We start from the raw sequence: 18940 nt of genomic DNA, 5'->3' as shown, positions 1-18940 counted from the left end.
TGTAGTGACCTCTTTTGGGCGCCCAGATCGTTCAGCATCAACTGTGCTCGTACGGCCACAACGAAACTCGGTAAACCATTTATGAATCGTTCCAATCGACGGGGCAGAGTCCGGGTAATACTTATCCATCTTGGCCTTGGTCTCGGATATCGTTTTGTTGCGAAGATAGTAGTGTTTGATCAAAACTCGAAACTCAGATTTTTCCATATTAAAAAAAACTCGGAGGTTAGTCGCTTCTCAGTGCTGTAACTTGTAAATGCGTAAACATAAATGGCTGAAGTTTTGACAGGCGTCATTTGAAGGATCAAGCTCGATGAAAATGGTTCACATTAGTGAATACTAATGCCATCTCTTTGAATTTTCAGGTACTTATCAGACTGCCTAGTAATGTAACGCGTTGGACTTGGTCTCAGAAAAAGGTTGTGAATGCCCTCAAGCGACAGTCACTGAGAAAAGTAACCTTGCGGAAACAGTAGCATCACGAAACTATTTAGGAACATTAAACATTCCTTAATAATAAAACTTATTATAGATTTTAACCAAATTAAATTAAATAGGCTCAAAAATATTATTCAGTTATTCACATTCCTCTGGACCGAGTACAGAACCTAGTGAATCATACGCGTTAAAATATAATTCAGCACTCTTTCCCGGAGAGTTTCCGAGAATTTCAATTTTCGGAATTCAAACTTACATAGTCAGCCTTGTTCTGACCCTGAGGACGCAAAAATGAAAGTGTTAATTGTTTCCAGATTTTCTATTCTAATACCATATTTACACACATATAAGCTGCACACTATTATAAGCAATATCGCGATAAATTTTTGCACAATAAATTTAATTGGTCTACCTCAACAAACTAAGTCACCCTAAAAGTTTCAAATAACGTAACTTTTTAAGTACACCAAACTCTCGGTTTCAGTCTCCCCGTTCTCGGCCTTCCTAGAACTGCTGGACCAAGCAGTTTCTCAGAAGAGCAGGGCGTGAGCGGTTGCGACTGCAGACTCTGAAGGGCCGCAGTGCGCGAGTACTTAGTCAATTATTTTGCGCAATACCATGCATTCGAATTGAAAACGTTTCAAGCGACCCTGACTGTTTACGTTTAGATGCCCCGAATTCATTCCAAAGCTATTTGCAGGCAACTACCGACACTGGACTGAAAACGACAGTTAGTATACCTTAGTTACGTGTAAGAAGTTACAGCACTTGGTATCCACCAAGCCACAGACAATATTATAAAAAAAGAATTTGAAGCGATGTAAATTATTACCATAAAGTGCCATGTCCCAGGGGAATGAAGAACGGAGATTAGCCAGCGTTCACGACGGCGCATTACCGCACGCCAGTTGTTACGCAGGAAAAATACCAGTATTGTCTGCCAGTATTGTGCCAAGCATCAGCATAGTACTGGTTTCTAGCTGGTCCAGTACTGACTGCTAATACTGGTAGAACATGTATTACAGATGCTGGAGTTTCCCCAACGGTTTACTGCTGGCTCAATACTTATACGCATTAATGGTAAAATACTGACATAACTGTTTAGGCAAGGTTTGGCATTATACTGTTTTATTACTGGCGCAAGAATGATACTCATTACTGGTAAAATAACAACTTAATAGTTCAGCCAATAGTTGGCGTTGTATTGACTCACTACAGATATGTATTACTGGTGATATACCGGCACAGGAGTTTAGCTGACGATTGGCATAGCAAGTGCTACTTGACAATCGCTATGAGTTCAGTCAGCGGGTGGCGTAATACTACACTGGGTCTTTAGTTTAAGCAAACTCAATTCTTGCGTTCCGAAAAATGATTCTGCGCTGCGAGGGGATTGACGTGCCTAAATTTTAGCACATAAGAGCCATGAAAAGTAATTGATTTTAGCTATCATTTTTTTAAATTACGCAACAGTGCACTACAAACACAAATAATTATGTTAATATTTACGACACCATGCGCAGAAAAATCGGATTTTCAAATCCTTTTTTTAGTTTTCGTATAATAGGGATTCGGTCAGTTCTAATTGAGGCTTAGAATATGCCCTGTTACTACTTGCACAGTACTGATACAAATTACTGGTAAAATACAGACACTAGTTTTCAGCCATAAAAGTTTATACACGGTTTTCACTGTACTGGTTTACTACTGGCGTAGTACTGATAAACATGACTGCTGATATTAAACCAACATAAGTATTCAGCCTACGTTTGGCATTAGACTGGTTTACTATTGGCAGGGAAATGATACACAATACTGGTCAAATACCGATAAAATAGAGTTCAGCCAACGGTATTTGGTCACAGTAATGCACGGAGAAAAACATATCGCACAATGATATCGCAAAACCTTTGTATTGAAATAAAGCGCATTATGATAACATACAAGCACACAGAAAAAGCGAAAGATAAAGTTTACATCGGTTCCAGGTGAAAGATTCACCGCAACAAAAATTAACGTTGCTAGATAAACTTGACATGAATCGCAGATAATTTCCGATTTCTAACCTTGCCTGGATAATCTTTCGTCTTATAATCACTTCATTTTTATTCGAGATTTAGTGAGAATTACGACTGCAGCGCTATCTATCGTCGTTTAATTTCATTAAATTTGAGAGAAATGGGGATTCCCACCTGTCAGTTGTTTTTTTTTTGCGCTTTTTGCTAAATGGTATTAAATAAGTTCTAATTCATCTCCAATAGTGTAAATTATTTCAGAGGAGATATATTAGTGAGAAAATTTTTTTTCGTATTTTCTCTTGTTAATTCTTCAGAATTATCTTCCTAACCTCGGTGAAACTTTCACCGAAATATGTTTCATTTTTAACCGTTGCAAGTCTTTCCTGCAACAAATTTCAACTTTTGTTTTTTCTGTGTTCTTTTTAAATCTAATGTCCTGTTTTATAGCTCGAATTCATTCATATTCTTCTGTTTTCACATTGCTGCTATAAGGACGCCGTATAGCAGACGACAGCTTTTATTCCATCGTAGGATAAACTGTCGCCAACTAGCATGTAAACTTTAACAGCGAGAAATTGCACATGCAACAAAATTTAACTTTAGTTTTTTCTGTGTAGGTTCCGGAGCTTTGTACGATATTACAATGCAGTAAAATCGCTTGGCCACTACTAGAACCCACGCATATATGATGTAATAAAATAATAATATAATATAAAATCTTGCTATGTACGATATCAGGATTTTAGGCTATTATAATGCGATAATTACGATATATAGCGCAGGAATGACGGTATATATTTCAATTCATGCGATATCGTTTTCTCCGTGTGATATGAAATACTTGTAAAACACCTGCACGTGAGTTTTGCTAATTCTTTTGAGAATTTTAATTTTAGGAATTTAAAAAGAAATTATTTTTCATAAAGAGGACTGAGAGGAAAGTCCCTTTGTTAATAACTTGGAAATTTTGTTATTTTTGACGTTTTCAGTTTTTTTTTCATTTTTTTCTAGCTGATGGCATAATGGTTAAGGTTGTCGATTTGCGAGCGTAAGGTATAGATTTATACTTCGGTTAGAATGCCATAGCATGCATGCAAAATTTTATTTGTTATACACTATAACCTGGAATTGGTCACTTTGGATTTAGTAAATTTCTAGAACTGATGGCCCCCACAATTTCGTGATGGAGGCTGTGCTCAGTGAAACGTTACAAACATTATCCTGTGTGGGCCGCATTCTCAGCGCGTTATTTGCATCAGGTTGGGTCATGCGTCCAAATCCAATAGAAATCCAGATTCCAGAGTGTAAGAATTGTAACACACACCTACCGATTAAAAGTAATCATCTCCGCATTATATCAAAAATTTAAAACTGTACTTTATTAATAATTATTTTTAACTGTATGTATTCATTCAAGCTAAATTTAACTTTATAATTCGAATTCCCGGGGAAGAATCTAATAGTTTATATTACTACCAATAGTGATTTTATATATGAATATAAAATAGTTGAATTCGTCCAAAACACAAATTTTCTACGAAATAGTTGATTATTAAATCAAAAAAGGTTTTTCAGTCAAGAAAATCAAATGTCACCAAAATTTTTTAATTTTCAAGCTAAAAAGATAAAGTATCAACAAAGTAGTTGATTTTCAATCAAAAAGTATTTTTTAATCAAGAAAAAAATGTTAACCAAATTATTGAATTTTCAACACTTAAAGTCGAATTTTCTACAAAACAATTGAATTTTAAACCCGAAAATATAAAATTTCAACAAATAAATTAATTTGTAACCAATAGTTTAATTTTCAACAAAATAAATTAAGTTTCAAGAAAATAATTAAATTTTCAAATAAATAATATAATTGTTAACCAAAAAATATGAATCCTCAACCAAAAGAATTTCGATTTTCATATTGGGATATATTAATTCATTTCACATTTAAGTGGAAAAAGTTGGTGATACTAAGGAATCAAAATCTATGTACTGATAAAAATACATTTTTTAAAGCCAAACATGAACTTTTTAAAATTCTGATCTTTACCTAATTTTTAATCTTTGATCTTCTCTAGCTTGAATCTTTTTTCGGATGTATTTATCATTAGAATGTGCTGATGTGTTTCAACAGATTTTTCGAAGCTAACTAAAAAAAATAATATTTTAAATGCAAAAGTGTCTGCAAAATTTATGTGGTATAAAAATTTTATAAAAATAAATGAAATTCCGTTTTTATTCACAAAGCTAAAAAGAGGTTTAAATTTCCTTTGAAATACAGAGAAGGGAAATCATCATTTGTAGTTCATTAAAACCCCTATAACTGGAATTACACTTTTTTTCTTTTTAGCGTTTCGTAACTCCGAGCAGCAACCCTTTTAGTTGCCGTCGGGTGGCTTTCCGTTTGTCGTACTTTTTTCCTGGGAGAGGAAGTGATGGAAAATGAAGGATGAGGAATTAAGTGGAGGTTAAGTAGGAGAAGTTAGGATGGGGAAGTAAGGGAGCTTGGTGAAGTGAGTAGAGGGGAATTATTGGGGAGTAAATATGTGAGAACTGATGGAACTGTGGGGCAGTGAAGAGGGAAATAATAGGTGCGACAGTAAGGGATGGGTGGGGAAGTGTGAGAAGGGGACGTCGGAGGTAGATGATGTAGAAGTAGGGTAGGGAGTAGTAGTGAAAGGGGAAGTAATGACAGGGAAAGTAAAGAAAGGTAGGGGAAGTGCGAGGAGGGGAATTGTGGAAGGGTGAGTAGGCGATAGAAGGGGAACTTAATTAACGTATCAATAGGCTACGAAACATTTTCTTGTAAGCTCGCGTCGCGTACATTGATTAATTTTTTTGAGAGACTATTCCAACACAGAAAATTCTGGTTTAAAACTCAGCGGGGATGATGTAAAAAGATTTAAGAAGTACTTATACCTTAGTGGCGATAATAATGAGGGTTTACTCTTGAGCTTAAAGACATAATGGGATGAGAAGGAGCATTAAGTAGCGCGACCGGAAGTCTACAAAAGAGCTTACTGCAGATAAATGAGGTCGATGATACGTGACTCTGTTCTCGATGTTGAGTCGCTCGCCTCGTTGAATAAAGAACGGATATACGCGAATGTCCATCCGCGAGTTACGTTTCCAGTCTATGAGAAAGTGAAACTCGCTCATCAGTGAAATGACTTTTGCAACAAAAAGCAACCAATCAGAATAGTATAAAGTCGCATTCTTTATTCCAACAGGCATTGAAACCAAAAGTTCTAGTTCAAAAGTGCAAGTGAATTTTATAGTGAAGTTTACTATAGTTTTCATCTTATTTTTAAATGTCACCGCGAATGTTCTATAGTGAATAAATAAAAATTTATTTCCTAGTCTACATTATTTAAAAATAAGCAATTGTGGTGTGTGATACGTGATTTTCAGTCAATTATAAATATCAGGTAAAGCTTTCCCTTATAGGAAGACAAACTTGTAAGAACTTCAGTCTTGGAAAAATTTTCAATTTATTTTTAACCACTTCTCGAGAATATTATTTTTACAGCGAAATAATTAACAAAAGAAATGAAGGGCATTGTTTCTCTGTTTATAATATATAATGTTCTATGACACGTGTTATGGAATGTCGACACAATTTCTATGTGCTCACCCAGAGTAATTTTCGCAAGTGACTGATTTCGTCGAATCAGTTGAACGAGGTTGATGTTTCGTATCCTGATTATTTTTAAAATGATTGCTCTTGATTCAACATTTCCTTTATCGAAGAAAACATCTCTCTCTTGCCAGTGAAACTTGTCGTTCCGACTGGTTCTAACCGCTTCAAAAGAAATAGTCGAAACGATCGGATTTGTCCTCAAAATGAAAATTAGAATTAAAATAAAATATGCCAAACGTAAATTTCTTGCATATTTTGTTATGCTCTTCAAGCTTACTAAAAGAGAAGAAACATTTTTTTAATCTGTATGATTTTTTTAGTGAATACGATAAACTTACTTACTCATGGAAAGAAGAATTGAGGTGGTTTTAAGAGTCTGCAAAATAAGTATATGAAAATACTTTAAAATGGACAAATTATTGGTTTTTGTAGCTTTTATTATCAGCCTTTCATTCGTTCATTGTGCGCCTTATGAATGTATCAGCAATTCCACTGATGGTAAGATAAACATTATTTTTTGGTCAAATAAAAAATAAAATGAACATCACTTTATAGAATAATTACCTGTCCTTAAAATCTCCTAAGAGATTTCTTTTCGGAAAAATACAAGAAAAAGTTATTACAAAATAACAATAATATCAGCAGTAATTTTATGCAGGCAAAGCATAATATTTACATTCTGTAATTTAAATTTTAAACGTGCCAATCGATTGTGTAACGAAATGGATACGATGATAATGTGATGCTCATGCAAAACAATTTCCCGGGTTTCTCTTTATCAGTGGTTATTTATAACAAGTAGTATTCAAGGAAAAATAAAAACAGTACAATTCTTGTTTTCAGATACCTAATCTATTATAAAAAAATAAGAATTCAGAAAAAAAATTCTCTGAATTATAGGATACAATACCAGTTCTTATTATTATAAAAAAATCAGTATTTCCCAAATAATTTCAATTTAAAAAGTAATATAAATTTCCAAACTCGAACTTTTGACGATTCAAGTTATAAAAATGCAGACAAGTGGTGTAATTTTAAATTATTTCTAGAATTCGAGGATTCGTACGTTGGTCTACTTATTTCGCCAGTTTTATCGACGGAAACATATAGAGAAATTGAAATTTATTGGAACCATGCAAAGTACCGTGTAGGAGATGAAATTGGGCTTTATACGGAAAAACCAAGGGATGATCTTGAGCCGATTTTCATCATTCACCCAGACAGCCAAAGTGGAATTGTTAAAACAGGAATACAGGCTGATTTTATTCCAACTTCAAATCTTACTTTCACAAAACAGTGCTTAAGTGAGTGATTTTAAACATTTAATTTTTTCTTTATATTTTTTACCTGCTTTTAGAAAACAGTATATGTTTCCCAAGTCCAAAGACGCTAAACGAAGACGCGTAAATATTCCATTGGGTTTAGCCATCAACCGAGCTATCAAATTCGAGTTCAAATCAGTCGGGTTGTGCATCTTCCTTTTTTCATTCCAATTTTTCTTTTCTTTTCATATTTCTCTCCTCTCTTCACTTTTATCAGACACTCCATTTGCGTCATAGCTCAGGACTTTTTGCTTACTCAACCTGAACAGTGAACAGGTATAAAGTATCTGGATCTGGCGTCAATGTCCTTATCGTTACTGACGCTTATTAAATATTTAAAAAAAGATGTTTGGGGGCATTTATAACAAACTAGCAGCAATCGCACACGCACAAAGCGCGTTCAACATCCTTGCATTCTTATTTCTTAAGATTAAAATGATGACGAATTTAAAAATCCATAATTAACAAATTGTGAAATTTCTGAAACAATAATTAATCATTTCGAATTAAATACGCTTGAAATTGAAGAAAAATATATTGAATGATTTCAAATTGTGAAAAAGGACAATATTTTAATTGAAATGAACTGAAGTTTTGAAAACTAGGTCATTTTATTACAGTACTGACCACAATTGTCAGTCAGCTAAAAAACTCGTATTGAAAGTAAAAACATGTTTCTTTTTTTTTTCATAGATACCTTAGTGAGAACTTACGATAGGGATATATAAAGACCATTAGAAAGCTTATTTAAATTCGACTTATTTTACGTTTTTGACCAATTATCGATTCTAAACTTTCACTTGCTGCATGCTTTAGAAAACAGAATGAAAAAAATTTTAACTTTTATTTGATTAAAGTTTAAGGGGTTAGTACAGCAACTTTGAAGGGTTTTTTTAAAGAATTTTTTCATACTAATAATTATTTTATTGATGCAAACTTTTTACACGTAAATATTGATATCAAATATTATTAGAAAACTTTATTTTTGTTTTAATTCCATCGTAGATATGGCTGGTACGGCTGCCTGAAGTTAGCCCTGCTAAAATCTGGTTGACATGATGTCTTCATTTCTAAGCATCGGAAATAAAAAAATTCGCAATATTATTGAAGAGTAGAGTTGCAGTTATGGTCGAGATCGCAGAAATTAAAATCCGAAAAAATAATACAAAATGGCGAATTTGAAAATTTTGCAACTTTTTTTTACCATAAAGTGTTTAAAAAGGGGTTAAATATTAAACAATAATAGTTCTGTCGGTTCGAACGATAAGCACACATGAGCAGAATAAGCTGTAAATATTTCAGACCTATCGGTCCGGTAGCTTTTTTTAATCATGTCAACCAGGTCGAAAAATATTGTTTCGAGAAAAGCGCATTTAAGTTTTTTTTTCTTATAAATTACATAGAAAAATTTATGATTTTTTTAGATGTTCCTTAATTTTCCGAACAAAATAACCACTTCCACAGCATTTCTACATATGTTTAGGACAAGAAATTTTCATTTTTGGAAAAACGATTTTTTGAAGAAAAGTTCCTGTACTACTCCCTTAAAATCTGCTCTTTAAAGTGAGACCAGAAACATAATGAAATGTTTACTGAATCTCGAATGATTGTGAAAAATGTGGAAGCGTGCCAAGGAAAACAATAGATGAAAGGCTGCTGTCACCACTCGTTCAACCGATTTTAATCTTGGTCACGTTTCCACATTTTTCATGATAATTCGAGAACCAGTAACTATTTCATTATGTTCTTTGTCTCAGTTTAACCCTCCGTTTGCACACTTTTGGTCCCCACCTTCTGTTTACACACCAGGGACTTTGAATTCCTATTCAGTTTTTGAACTGTTTCTGGCTTTCAAAAAATCGAGTAAAGTTCAAGATTATTTTTTGAGGTGTCTTCTACACGATCCGATTGTTTTTAGTGTCAATCGTTTAAAACTTTTAATAATAAAAATTTTAATTTGAAAAAAATATAGAAAAGAAATCGATACTTGTTAAAAAATGTATAACTTTGTAAAAAAACAATTTTTTTTTAATCATTACATGGTTTTATAGCTTAGACTATGACCTTCACCAGAAAATATGGGACTATTAGCTGCGGCTTGAAAAAGTGGAATTATTTAAAGACCTGAAAAATAAGAATATTTTACAGTGATTTATCCAGGTAATTCCATAGAAAAAGCAGGATATTGAATGTTAATGCATATTTATTGTACAAAAATAGTCCAGAATTACATGAAAACTTTATGTTACTCATATAAATTCCAGAAAATATGAAATAAAGCAAAATAATTAATGTTCACTAACTTGTGAAAACACACACGCGGTTTACACACAAAGACTTTTATGTCACGGTACGCGCTTTCACCTCGCACCGCTCAAGGTTAACTGACGAACTCACAGGACTTGAGGCTATTACTACCTAGATTTTTTAGAGGGGGGGAAACGAACTTCCATACTTTCCCAAAGACTAGATATTCTATTTTAAAAAATCGTTTATGCCTTAAAATCCCCTGTGTGTGAACGGAGGGTTAAGCATGCAGAAAGTGAAAGTTGAGAATCGAAAATGGGTCAAAAATTGAAAATAGATCGTTGTTTTCCAGATGCCTTCTTGGCCCCTATTTATCGAAAATACTTCAAGTAAGGCTATGTAAGTTGAGGTGTAAGTCATGCTTAACTTTTTTTATGACACTGTAGAAAGGAGTCGACATTGTATAATTTCTAATTCAAAACGTTTAAAATCTAAAAATTTGAATTTGAATTAAAGGATCTGGAAATTGTATTATTTTAGATTAAAATTTCGAAAACACTTTCAATAAAATAACAATTTAATATTTTCAGATTAGAATTTTGAAAATCGGATCATTTAAAATCCAAAGGAATTGAAATTAAATATTATTTTTGATTTAAAGCATTTGAAATTGAATAGTTGAAGATTTTTAACTTTTGAATTAATAGTAAATTTCATCACAAGTAAGGGCAGACAGTTCTTTACGGGGAGATCGATGTTTGCAGGATGAGTTGTAAAACCATGTCCTTGCGAACATTGCCCTGTACATGAGTGACTCTCTAACCATACGAGTGATGTACGGTAGCTCATTCGAAATCAGCATGTTGTGAGATTGTAGGGCCGTTTGATATGTGAGCCGTGATGTTTATAATATGCATTTGGGGAACTAGTAATCTCTCAGTTTGGTGGCGTTTGGAAATAATAATCTGTCAGCATCTGACACCGTTCAGTAAAGGGCTATCTAACATTGACTTTTTGGGGGGCGTTATAGGTTCATAACATGATGGTTTAGAATTAAATAATTTTTATTTCGAAGCAATCAAAACTTTACAATTTAAAGTTGACAACTAAATTAAATTTTCCAAAGTCAAAGTTTCTGAAATTCTTGAATTTTAAATGATCAATAAGTTATAGTTTATTATTAAAATTGATAAGAAATTTTTTCTAGACTTAGAAAGTAAATTCACCTTTCAAAATGGAAAAAATTTCAATTTTAAATCTTTAAAATTGAATGATTTGAAAAAAGTGAAAAATGAAGTAATATTAAATGAGAAACATTAAAAATATCAAAATTTCTACTACGTATTGTTGAAAATTAAACGAATCCGAACCTCACTGACTACAGACCAAGATTTTATGTACCAAGAATTGTGATATTAAGACTTTGTCATTCTTAACTCTTTACATTTTCAATTAATTTAAGTAAATTTGAATTGTTTCAAAATTCACAATATTCAAATTGTTGATTAAGCTTTTCAAAATTCAACCAATTCAATTTTAATTGCAAAATTAAAACTTATCAGAGGAAAAAATGGAAAATTCAGCTTTCAACATGAAAATTCAGAACCTTAAAATTGTAACCATTCATAATTTAACAAATTATTCAATTACTGAGGTATCAATTTCAAATAGTACTATTTTTATCTATATTGATTTTGAAGAACATAATTTTGAACATTTTAATTTCTAATCGTTTAATCTTTAACAATTCATTAAGGATGCTATTTAGATCGCAATTAATTCAAATTTTTTAAATAGCATAATTTTAAGCCTTTCAATTGAATTTTTAATGCTCGGCTCTAAAATGTTCTTATTTTTAGGGCTTGAATTTGAGAAATTATTGTCTTAATTTGTCTTTGTTTTGCATTTATTTTGGAGACATTTAAATTCAAAATTGTTCGATTACAAATCCATAAAAATGTGGAACTATCAAGTCTTTCAATTTGACATTCTACCGTTTCGAAAAATTTACAGAACTAGATAATTTTGTAGGTTTAATATTGAAACTAAAGAATTTCGAATATTTAATTCTAAAATTATTCAATTCCAAATTGACTTACATTTAAACCAAACCATTGAAATTTTAAATTAGATATTCAAAGTGATTGTATAGATTTTGTTACCAAAAAATTCAATTTATGTAAAATAATTCTTTTTAATTGGAAACTTGCAAAATTAATGAATTCAAGCTTGAAACATTAAAAACTAAAAAATTCCAAACTTAGTTTAAAAATTTACGAATTTTACCATTTTAATGTAAAGTGCAAAATAAATAATTAACACCTTAATTTCCATATTGGACCTATATGGAAAACTGAAACGCATTTATTGGTTCTTGGGTATATCAGTACATAAAATGTATGGTCCTTATCAAGTTCATGAACTTTTGTTGATAAGAACCATTGCATATCAATTATCATGGTCCTCCAGTATTTTATAGAATCTTTTTTTCAGGAGCGACTTAAAATAGTTTTTTGTTGGCACGTTTGAAATATTTGTAAGAATTTGTCTTGAGGGAATTTTTTCATTTCAAATTTTCGAGACAACTTTTAAAAAAATTTAAACTTTTTATCTAGAATACCATGTTGCTTGGTTGCGTACTGGGATGGTGAGGAAAGAAAATTGTTTGAAAACACAGCCAACTTGGATGTCTGATATGAAAAATATTCTGGGGCGTCGAAGAATGCGAGATCTTTTTCTACCTGGAACACATGATTCTTCCGCTTATGCGAAAACCAATTTTATATTGCCCGAAACTTTAGTTACGAAATACGTCATAACCCAGGTATGAAACTCGTATAAAATTTCAAATTATTCAAAAATGGGCTAAAATATTTTTTAAATATTGTATTGTTTTGCAGAGACTTCTAAATATCTATCATTAAGGGAAGCTTGAATCAAATTTCAGCCTATTCAATAATAATTATCCATGTCCATAGAAAAACTTGAGATATTGAGATATTGTTTAAAAAGCTTTAGAAAGTGTAGAAAAAATTCGCTAGTTTGTAATATGTATTAGTTTTATTATTTGAAGAGGTATTTTGATTTTGAAGGTATCGCCCAAATATATTAGTTCAAAATATCTTATAGTCTGAAATAATTGTTTAAACTTCCGGAAGTTCAGAATTCGAGTTTTAATATTCTTAAAACTGGAATTGTATCGTATTTTGAATATTAGAAAATTATCGTTGGGAATTATTTTGATACCAACTCAATAATTTTTGAGTACAGTGAATAATTTAAGGTGATACAGCAAAAGTGTATAAATGCCACATATTCAAGAATTAGATTTTTTATTAAAAAATTAAAAAATTTCATGCACACTTTCATATCAAAGGATCCTATTAATATTCGTTTCAATAAATTACAAATTTGTTATTGTTTCTTATTTTTTATAATTCAAGTGCATAACGTGTTTAAAAAGTTTTCAAAATCTTTGAATTTAGAATTGGATTTTAAATTAACATCCTAAGCAAAAATTAAACATTTAAAGTGACATATTTAGAATATACAAAAAAATATATTTTGTTATATATTCTTAATTTATATAATTTTTGATAACATTATTTTAACTAACTCAAGTGAGTGCCCCTATTTACTTAATTTTCAACTTATAAATAATTCAAGCTTTTAAAATTTAAAGTAGGTGCCTAAAGATTGAACACTTATCATTTGTTAAGTCTCAAATTGCTTTCAAGGTTTCACACTTTAAAATTGCTGTATACTAATCAGACTTCTACACTTTTACGAATTTCCATTCCATATTCAAAAAATTTGCATGTAGAATTTTTAAAAGAATTTTTGACATTTTAAAACTTGCGGGAAGTAATGTTTAAAATAAACAATGTTTCTCAATCTGAATGTACATTTTTTCAAGTAATATTTTTTCTATAAAAACCCAAGTTTCATAAGAGTTTGTTTTAAATGAATCAGCACCATGTATATATACGTATACTAATTTAAAGACTGTAAATCGGAATAGAATAAATTAAACAACTTTTTTTTTGAAAAGTTGGTGATTTTGTATAGCATGTGTATTCTGGTTCTTTCAATTTTGAAAGATGTTTTCCAGTCGAAAATAGTGTGGGAAAAAATTGTATTTTTTAAATTTAATATTTAATGTAGTTGACGTAGAATTAGTTAGTTAACCAGAAATATAATTTTGAGGATGTATTATAGAAAAAATACGTTAATCTGTATTTGTTTATTTAACATTACTTATTTGATGTTTCCCCTTCATCATTGATGGCTTGTTCTGTTTTTTAAATATGATCTGCAATTGTATTTGGAATAAATAGCTTGGTAGATAAATTGACATTATGGAATTAGTTAATCAACCATTTATTTTTTGCAAATTTGTCTTTGTTTTAACAAGAAACATCCAAAAATGGAGTTTTATATAATATTGCTAAAAATTAAAATAAGCTATCCATGATATACCATTATTTTTAAGACGCACATTGATTTTTTTTCAACACTCGTTATATTTAACAATGTGCTTATTTCCCCTGATTAAAAAAATTGTTTGAATTAAAAACGATTCAAGCTGTATAATTTTTAATCGAAAACTCTTAACAACCATCTTATTTAGAATTATAATGGCTCAAAATTCTACAGTTTCCAGTTGAAAGATCTTAATAGTTAAATGAATGAATACACAAAATTGAATAAGCTTAGGTTGAAAGGTTATAAGGACTCAATCTTATACAATTACAATGCTGCCTTTTCAACCTATCAAATTTTGATTGCCCGCTTTAATGCAGAATTATTTAAGGGCATGTGATACTTAGAAAATTGTCGATTTTACCAGTTTTAGGTTCCCCCGGCTTTTTTTTCTAGAATAATAAATATTTTGTCTTAAAAATTTGTGAAATGATAGCGAACATGCTAACGGACGTCCACACACACTTTTTTTGTAGGTTAATTCAAAAAAGTTTTAATTGATCAAAATGTGATTAATTTGCATAGCGCTTAGGAAATAGTATCGATTTTTTCAGTGTTAGATTCCCCCGGCTTTTTTCCTAGGATAACAAATATTTTGCCTTCAAAATTTGGGAAATGATAGCGAACATGCTAACGGACGTCCCCGCACACTTTTTATTGTGTTTTTTTATCAAAAACTTTTTGATATTGCTAACAACGTGCGTGTATATTTCGAGGTTATGTGTGTTACAATTCACCCGAGCGTTACTTCCAAACTACACAATATTTTTGGCCGGAAATTTTGGACTTACAAATAAACATAGTAACTAATCTCCCGGAATTAACCTTTTTGCAACCAATCAAAAAAGTTTATTTCAAAAATAATGTCCAGATTATCGGAAAGGCAGAGATGAAAAACGACGTAAACTCAAAATAACGCATATTCATAAAATTTTGATTTAGTACAATAAATTTTTTTGTTATTTTCCCTGAAAAAAGAATATGGGGACGTCCGTTATAATATTTTATAGCATCTCCGAATTCAGTTTTTAAAAAATTTCATTTTTGTGGAAAAAAGCCGGGGAAACTGTAAGTATCACGTGCCCTTAATTTTGAATCTTTTAAATTTGAACAAACTCAGGCTGAAAATGTTAAATTTGAATTATTTTTCTCTTTGAAGACTTTGGCATTTAAAATGACATTTATAATTATACAATTCCGTAGCAGAAGATATTAAATTTGAACAATTTTGATGTCTTCTACTACGGAATTGTATAATTTTAAATTGTTTTATTTAAATATTATACTGTTTGAGGTAAGATAAGTATAATAGGGTGATTCGAAAGATCCAATTTTTTAAACTTGAAACGTGGCCTTTTGGGACGACAAATTAATGCCAACAAATTTTTTGAAACCGGCGAATGTCTTCAAGTCGTTAATGGCTCTTATTCCTAAGTTTTGACTAATTTTATAGTATGTATAGTTTTTTCTGTGAATAGTCATTTAAAATTAAAAATGGGAAAAAATGGTGAAATTGTTATAGGATTATTTGAAAATGCGCACAAATCATTGTTTTGGATTTGGGTAATTGTACTTTTTTTAAATTGATAATGTTCCGAGTAAAAATGATTCGACTTGGTTATGTCTTGGTTCGTCTCCAAAATATTGAAGTCTGGCTCCGTCTCTAAACTGAGACATGCTCAAGTCGAACTTTTCGACTACAGCATGTCTTGATTGGGGGCAATTCAAGTCGAACTCAAGTCGAAGCATTTTTACTCGGGGTTGGGCGCAAAATTCCTTCAGTTTTAACCGAAGAAATATTCAATTATATTGATAGCATCACAAACTTTTTTCTTCATATGAAAATCAGGAAAAAATAGGGATTTCGGCATTTTTTGAGCGATTCTTGCACTCTGCGGACTATGAATAAAATTTCATTGTTCAATAACAGAAGAATGGCATGTTCCTTTCATTCCATTTAAACAAAGTTAACGCACTGCATTAAGTTTCAAGATCTAAAAAATCAGGTTTTTCGACTCACCCTAAAATATAGCGATCATCAATTGAAGGGTAAAATCACAAAATAAATCACTCTGACATTAATAAATTCAATTTTACATAATACAAATGTATACAATGTTACATTATATAAAATCAGGCCAATAAATATGGGTTCGCTCGGGCGTAAATATGATAAATTCCATTTTGTATGATAAAATAGACAACCAATTTTCAAAAGGTTAAAGATATTACAAAATTATGAAAGACAGCACGGGAAAATATGACTGCACACTTGCAATTAAAATTATACGTTAATCGGTTCAGGAGATTTTGCTGTAGCCGTGCGCAAAGGATAAACACATTTTTTTAACCTAAAAGCACTATAATTTATCAAACAAATCTGCACATGTTTAGTTAAAGTTTCGTGCTAATCGGTGCCGCAGAATTTTCGATAGACGTGAACAATAATTTTAGAGTAAATTTTTCATATTTATAAATTCCTTAACATCCAGTTAAAATTTTGCGTCAATCGGTTTGCTAAGTTTTGTCTGTAGCACTTGACAAAGAAGAAAAATTCAATTTTTTTATAGTTTTCGAAAGTGAAAATTTTTAAGTTTTGAATTTATCGCATTAATTTCTTTAGCAAATTCATATAGTTTTACATTTTACGGCTTGCAGGCAAATTTAATTAAAATCTGTTGAAAATTGCACCGCCAATCCAAGAAAAGTTTAAAACACATAGTTCTCTCAAAGAAAAAGATTTGCGGATTTTTCTTCTTATTGCACTTAGCGGCGATTTTCTGCCGCCAATTTTGAATCTAGAAATTATTTTCTTAGTTTTTAATTAAATTGAAAATCAGATTTTATAGAACTTTTTTTGGCTCTTGATCATCGTTCAAACGTGGATGGATTCGTTTTGCTGTGCTACTCTTCAATTCTTTTCTGTGCCACAATTTACTTATGATAGGCAGTGGTGTAGTCCAGCGATTCCCAAACTTTTTTCGATATTTATGGGGAGCGGTAGGGCCGCCACCCTCAATTTTTTTCATAATACTTAAACCCAAGGGGGGGGGCACTTGACAGCCTGTGATGCGGGCATGTGCTGGCTTGTCGCGCTCGACCTTTCCATTATAAGAAAATTAGAGCCGAGCCGGAAAAATGGAAAATTTAGTTAAATATTCATTAGCGAATTTTAATAGGCAGCGTTAGATTTTCTGGACTATGACGAGAGCATTAGAAAAAGATAGAAAAAAATCGGTTCTTAACTTCAAAAGTTATTGCACTTTTGTTACGCTGCAAAGTAATCCAGTAATGTATTTTCTTGGGCAAATTTAGTGAAAATATTACCCGATTTTTATGAACTTTTTTTCCATATTTCCAAAATTATATTACGAAATTGATTCAGCTCATTTAAATTTAATTGTGTCATACCTTCATAACTTCAGTTATTGTAGCAGGTCTCAATCTCAGAACAATGAAAGGCATTCATGCTAAGTCAAAAAAAAAATAGTCCCATGCTCACAGTTACTATAGTATAGTCGGTACTTTCCATAAAACTACGTTACAAGTTTGAGAGGGGTGGGTCTAAAAACTAAAATTGGTAACAAGGTGGAGGGGGGGGGGGATATAAGTGAAAATAATCTCACAAACTTAGATATCATTTGGAACTTAAATTTTGTATTGGAAAGACTACTGTTATAAGTATTTTTTATTCTAAATTCATATCGTTTGGTTAAAAATGGTATTGTTTAGTGATTAATTCGTTTCCATTTTTGGTTGAACGCTTATCTTTTATAGTTAAAGGTTTAACTTTTTGGTTGAAAATTCATGTATTTTGTTCAAAATTCGTATTTCTTAGTAGTTATTTAATATTCTCGATTGGAAATTTATCCTTTTTGGACAAAAATGCAATTGTTTGATTGAAATATCAACCGTTACATGCTTAATTGAGAACTCATATTTTTTGGTTGAAAAATCGATTAATATTATTAGATTTAAAGTTGAAGTACTGTGTAAACAAAAATAATTTTTTTATTAGGGATTCATAATTATAGTTGAAAATTTAACTATTTGTGCTAAAGTTAACTTTTATGTTAAAAAATCTACTGTTTTGTACAAAATGTATCTTTTTGCCTTGAAAATTAAATTTTTTGTTTGAAAAAATAATATTTTTGGGTTGAAAATTCTACGTTTTTTTTACAGATATTCCTTATTGGCTTTAAGATTAAATAATTTGGTTGTAAATTCATTTTTTTAATTAAAAATTGCTTTTTTCTGCAAATTTAGCTATTCTATTTCTGGTTGAAACTTTATCCTGTTAATTTATTGCTTAAGTTAAAAATTCAACAATTTGGTCGAAAATTCAACTATTTCTTTGAAAATTGGTATATTTTGTTATAAATTCATTTTGTCAGATTTAAAAGACCACTTTTCTAAAGCATTCGACTTTTTAATTTAAAAACTCTACTCTTGTTGAAAATTCATCATTTATAAGTAGAAAAGTCATCTTTCTTGGTTAAAAATCTAAGTTACTAAGGTTAATCTAAGTTACTTTAGGGGGGGGGGAGGGGGTAAAAAAGTCCAAAATTGTTAACGTATTTTATGGATGACCCATAACTTGAAAATTTTTCCGTGTGGCAAGAAAAGAGGCTTGGCGCCGCCAGTTATGTAAACAAGTACCCTGGTACCGTCAAACCTTTAAAAAAAGTACCCTGGCGGCCCACAGTGGGGTGAAATCGGAAAACGAGGTTCAAAATGACATTTAGAACGCAATTATGCACCGATTTTAGAATTTTTTTTTTTGAAAAATTCAGAACTAA

The 18940-nt window shown here is 31.1% G+C and overlaps 1 protein-coding gene across 5 annotated transcripts in view; it reads left to right on the top strand.

Annotated features, from left to right (window-relative positions):
- LOC117167684 (PI-PLC X domain-containing protein 1-like) overlaps positions 1-18940 on the top strand; it is a 30002-nt gene that overhangs the window by 1667 nt on the left and 9395 nt on the right. For 3 of the 5 annotated variants that reach the window (XM_033352802.1, XM_033352799.1, XM_033352803.1), the window contains exons 3-5: positions 6411-6588; positions 7140-7394; positions 12275-12483. In XM_033352802.1, coding sequence (XP_033208693.1) covers positions 6498-6588; positions 7140-7394; positions 12275-12483 — 555 coding nt within the window. In that variant the 5' untranslated portion in view covers positions 6411-6497. Of the gene's footprint in view, positions 1-5263; positions 5879-5979; positions 6328-6410; positions 6589-7139; positions 7395-12274; positions 12484-18940 lie in introns of those variants that run through there. The other 2 variants (XM_033352801.1, XM_033352800.1) reach the window with 2 other exon arrangements.

Source organism: Belonocnema kinseyi, chromosome 2, assembly GCF_010883055.1.
Source record: "Belonocnema kinseyi isolate 2016_QV_RU_SX_M_011 chromosome 2, B_treatae_v1, whole genome shotgun sequence".
Classification (NCBI taxonomy): domain Eukaryota; kingdom Metazoa; phylum Arthropoda; class Insecta; order Hymenoptera; family Cynipidae; genus Belonocnema; species Belonocnema kinseyi.
This window is presented reverse-complemented; position numbering and strand designations above follow the sequence as displayed.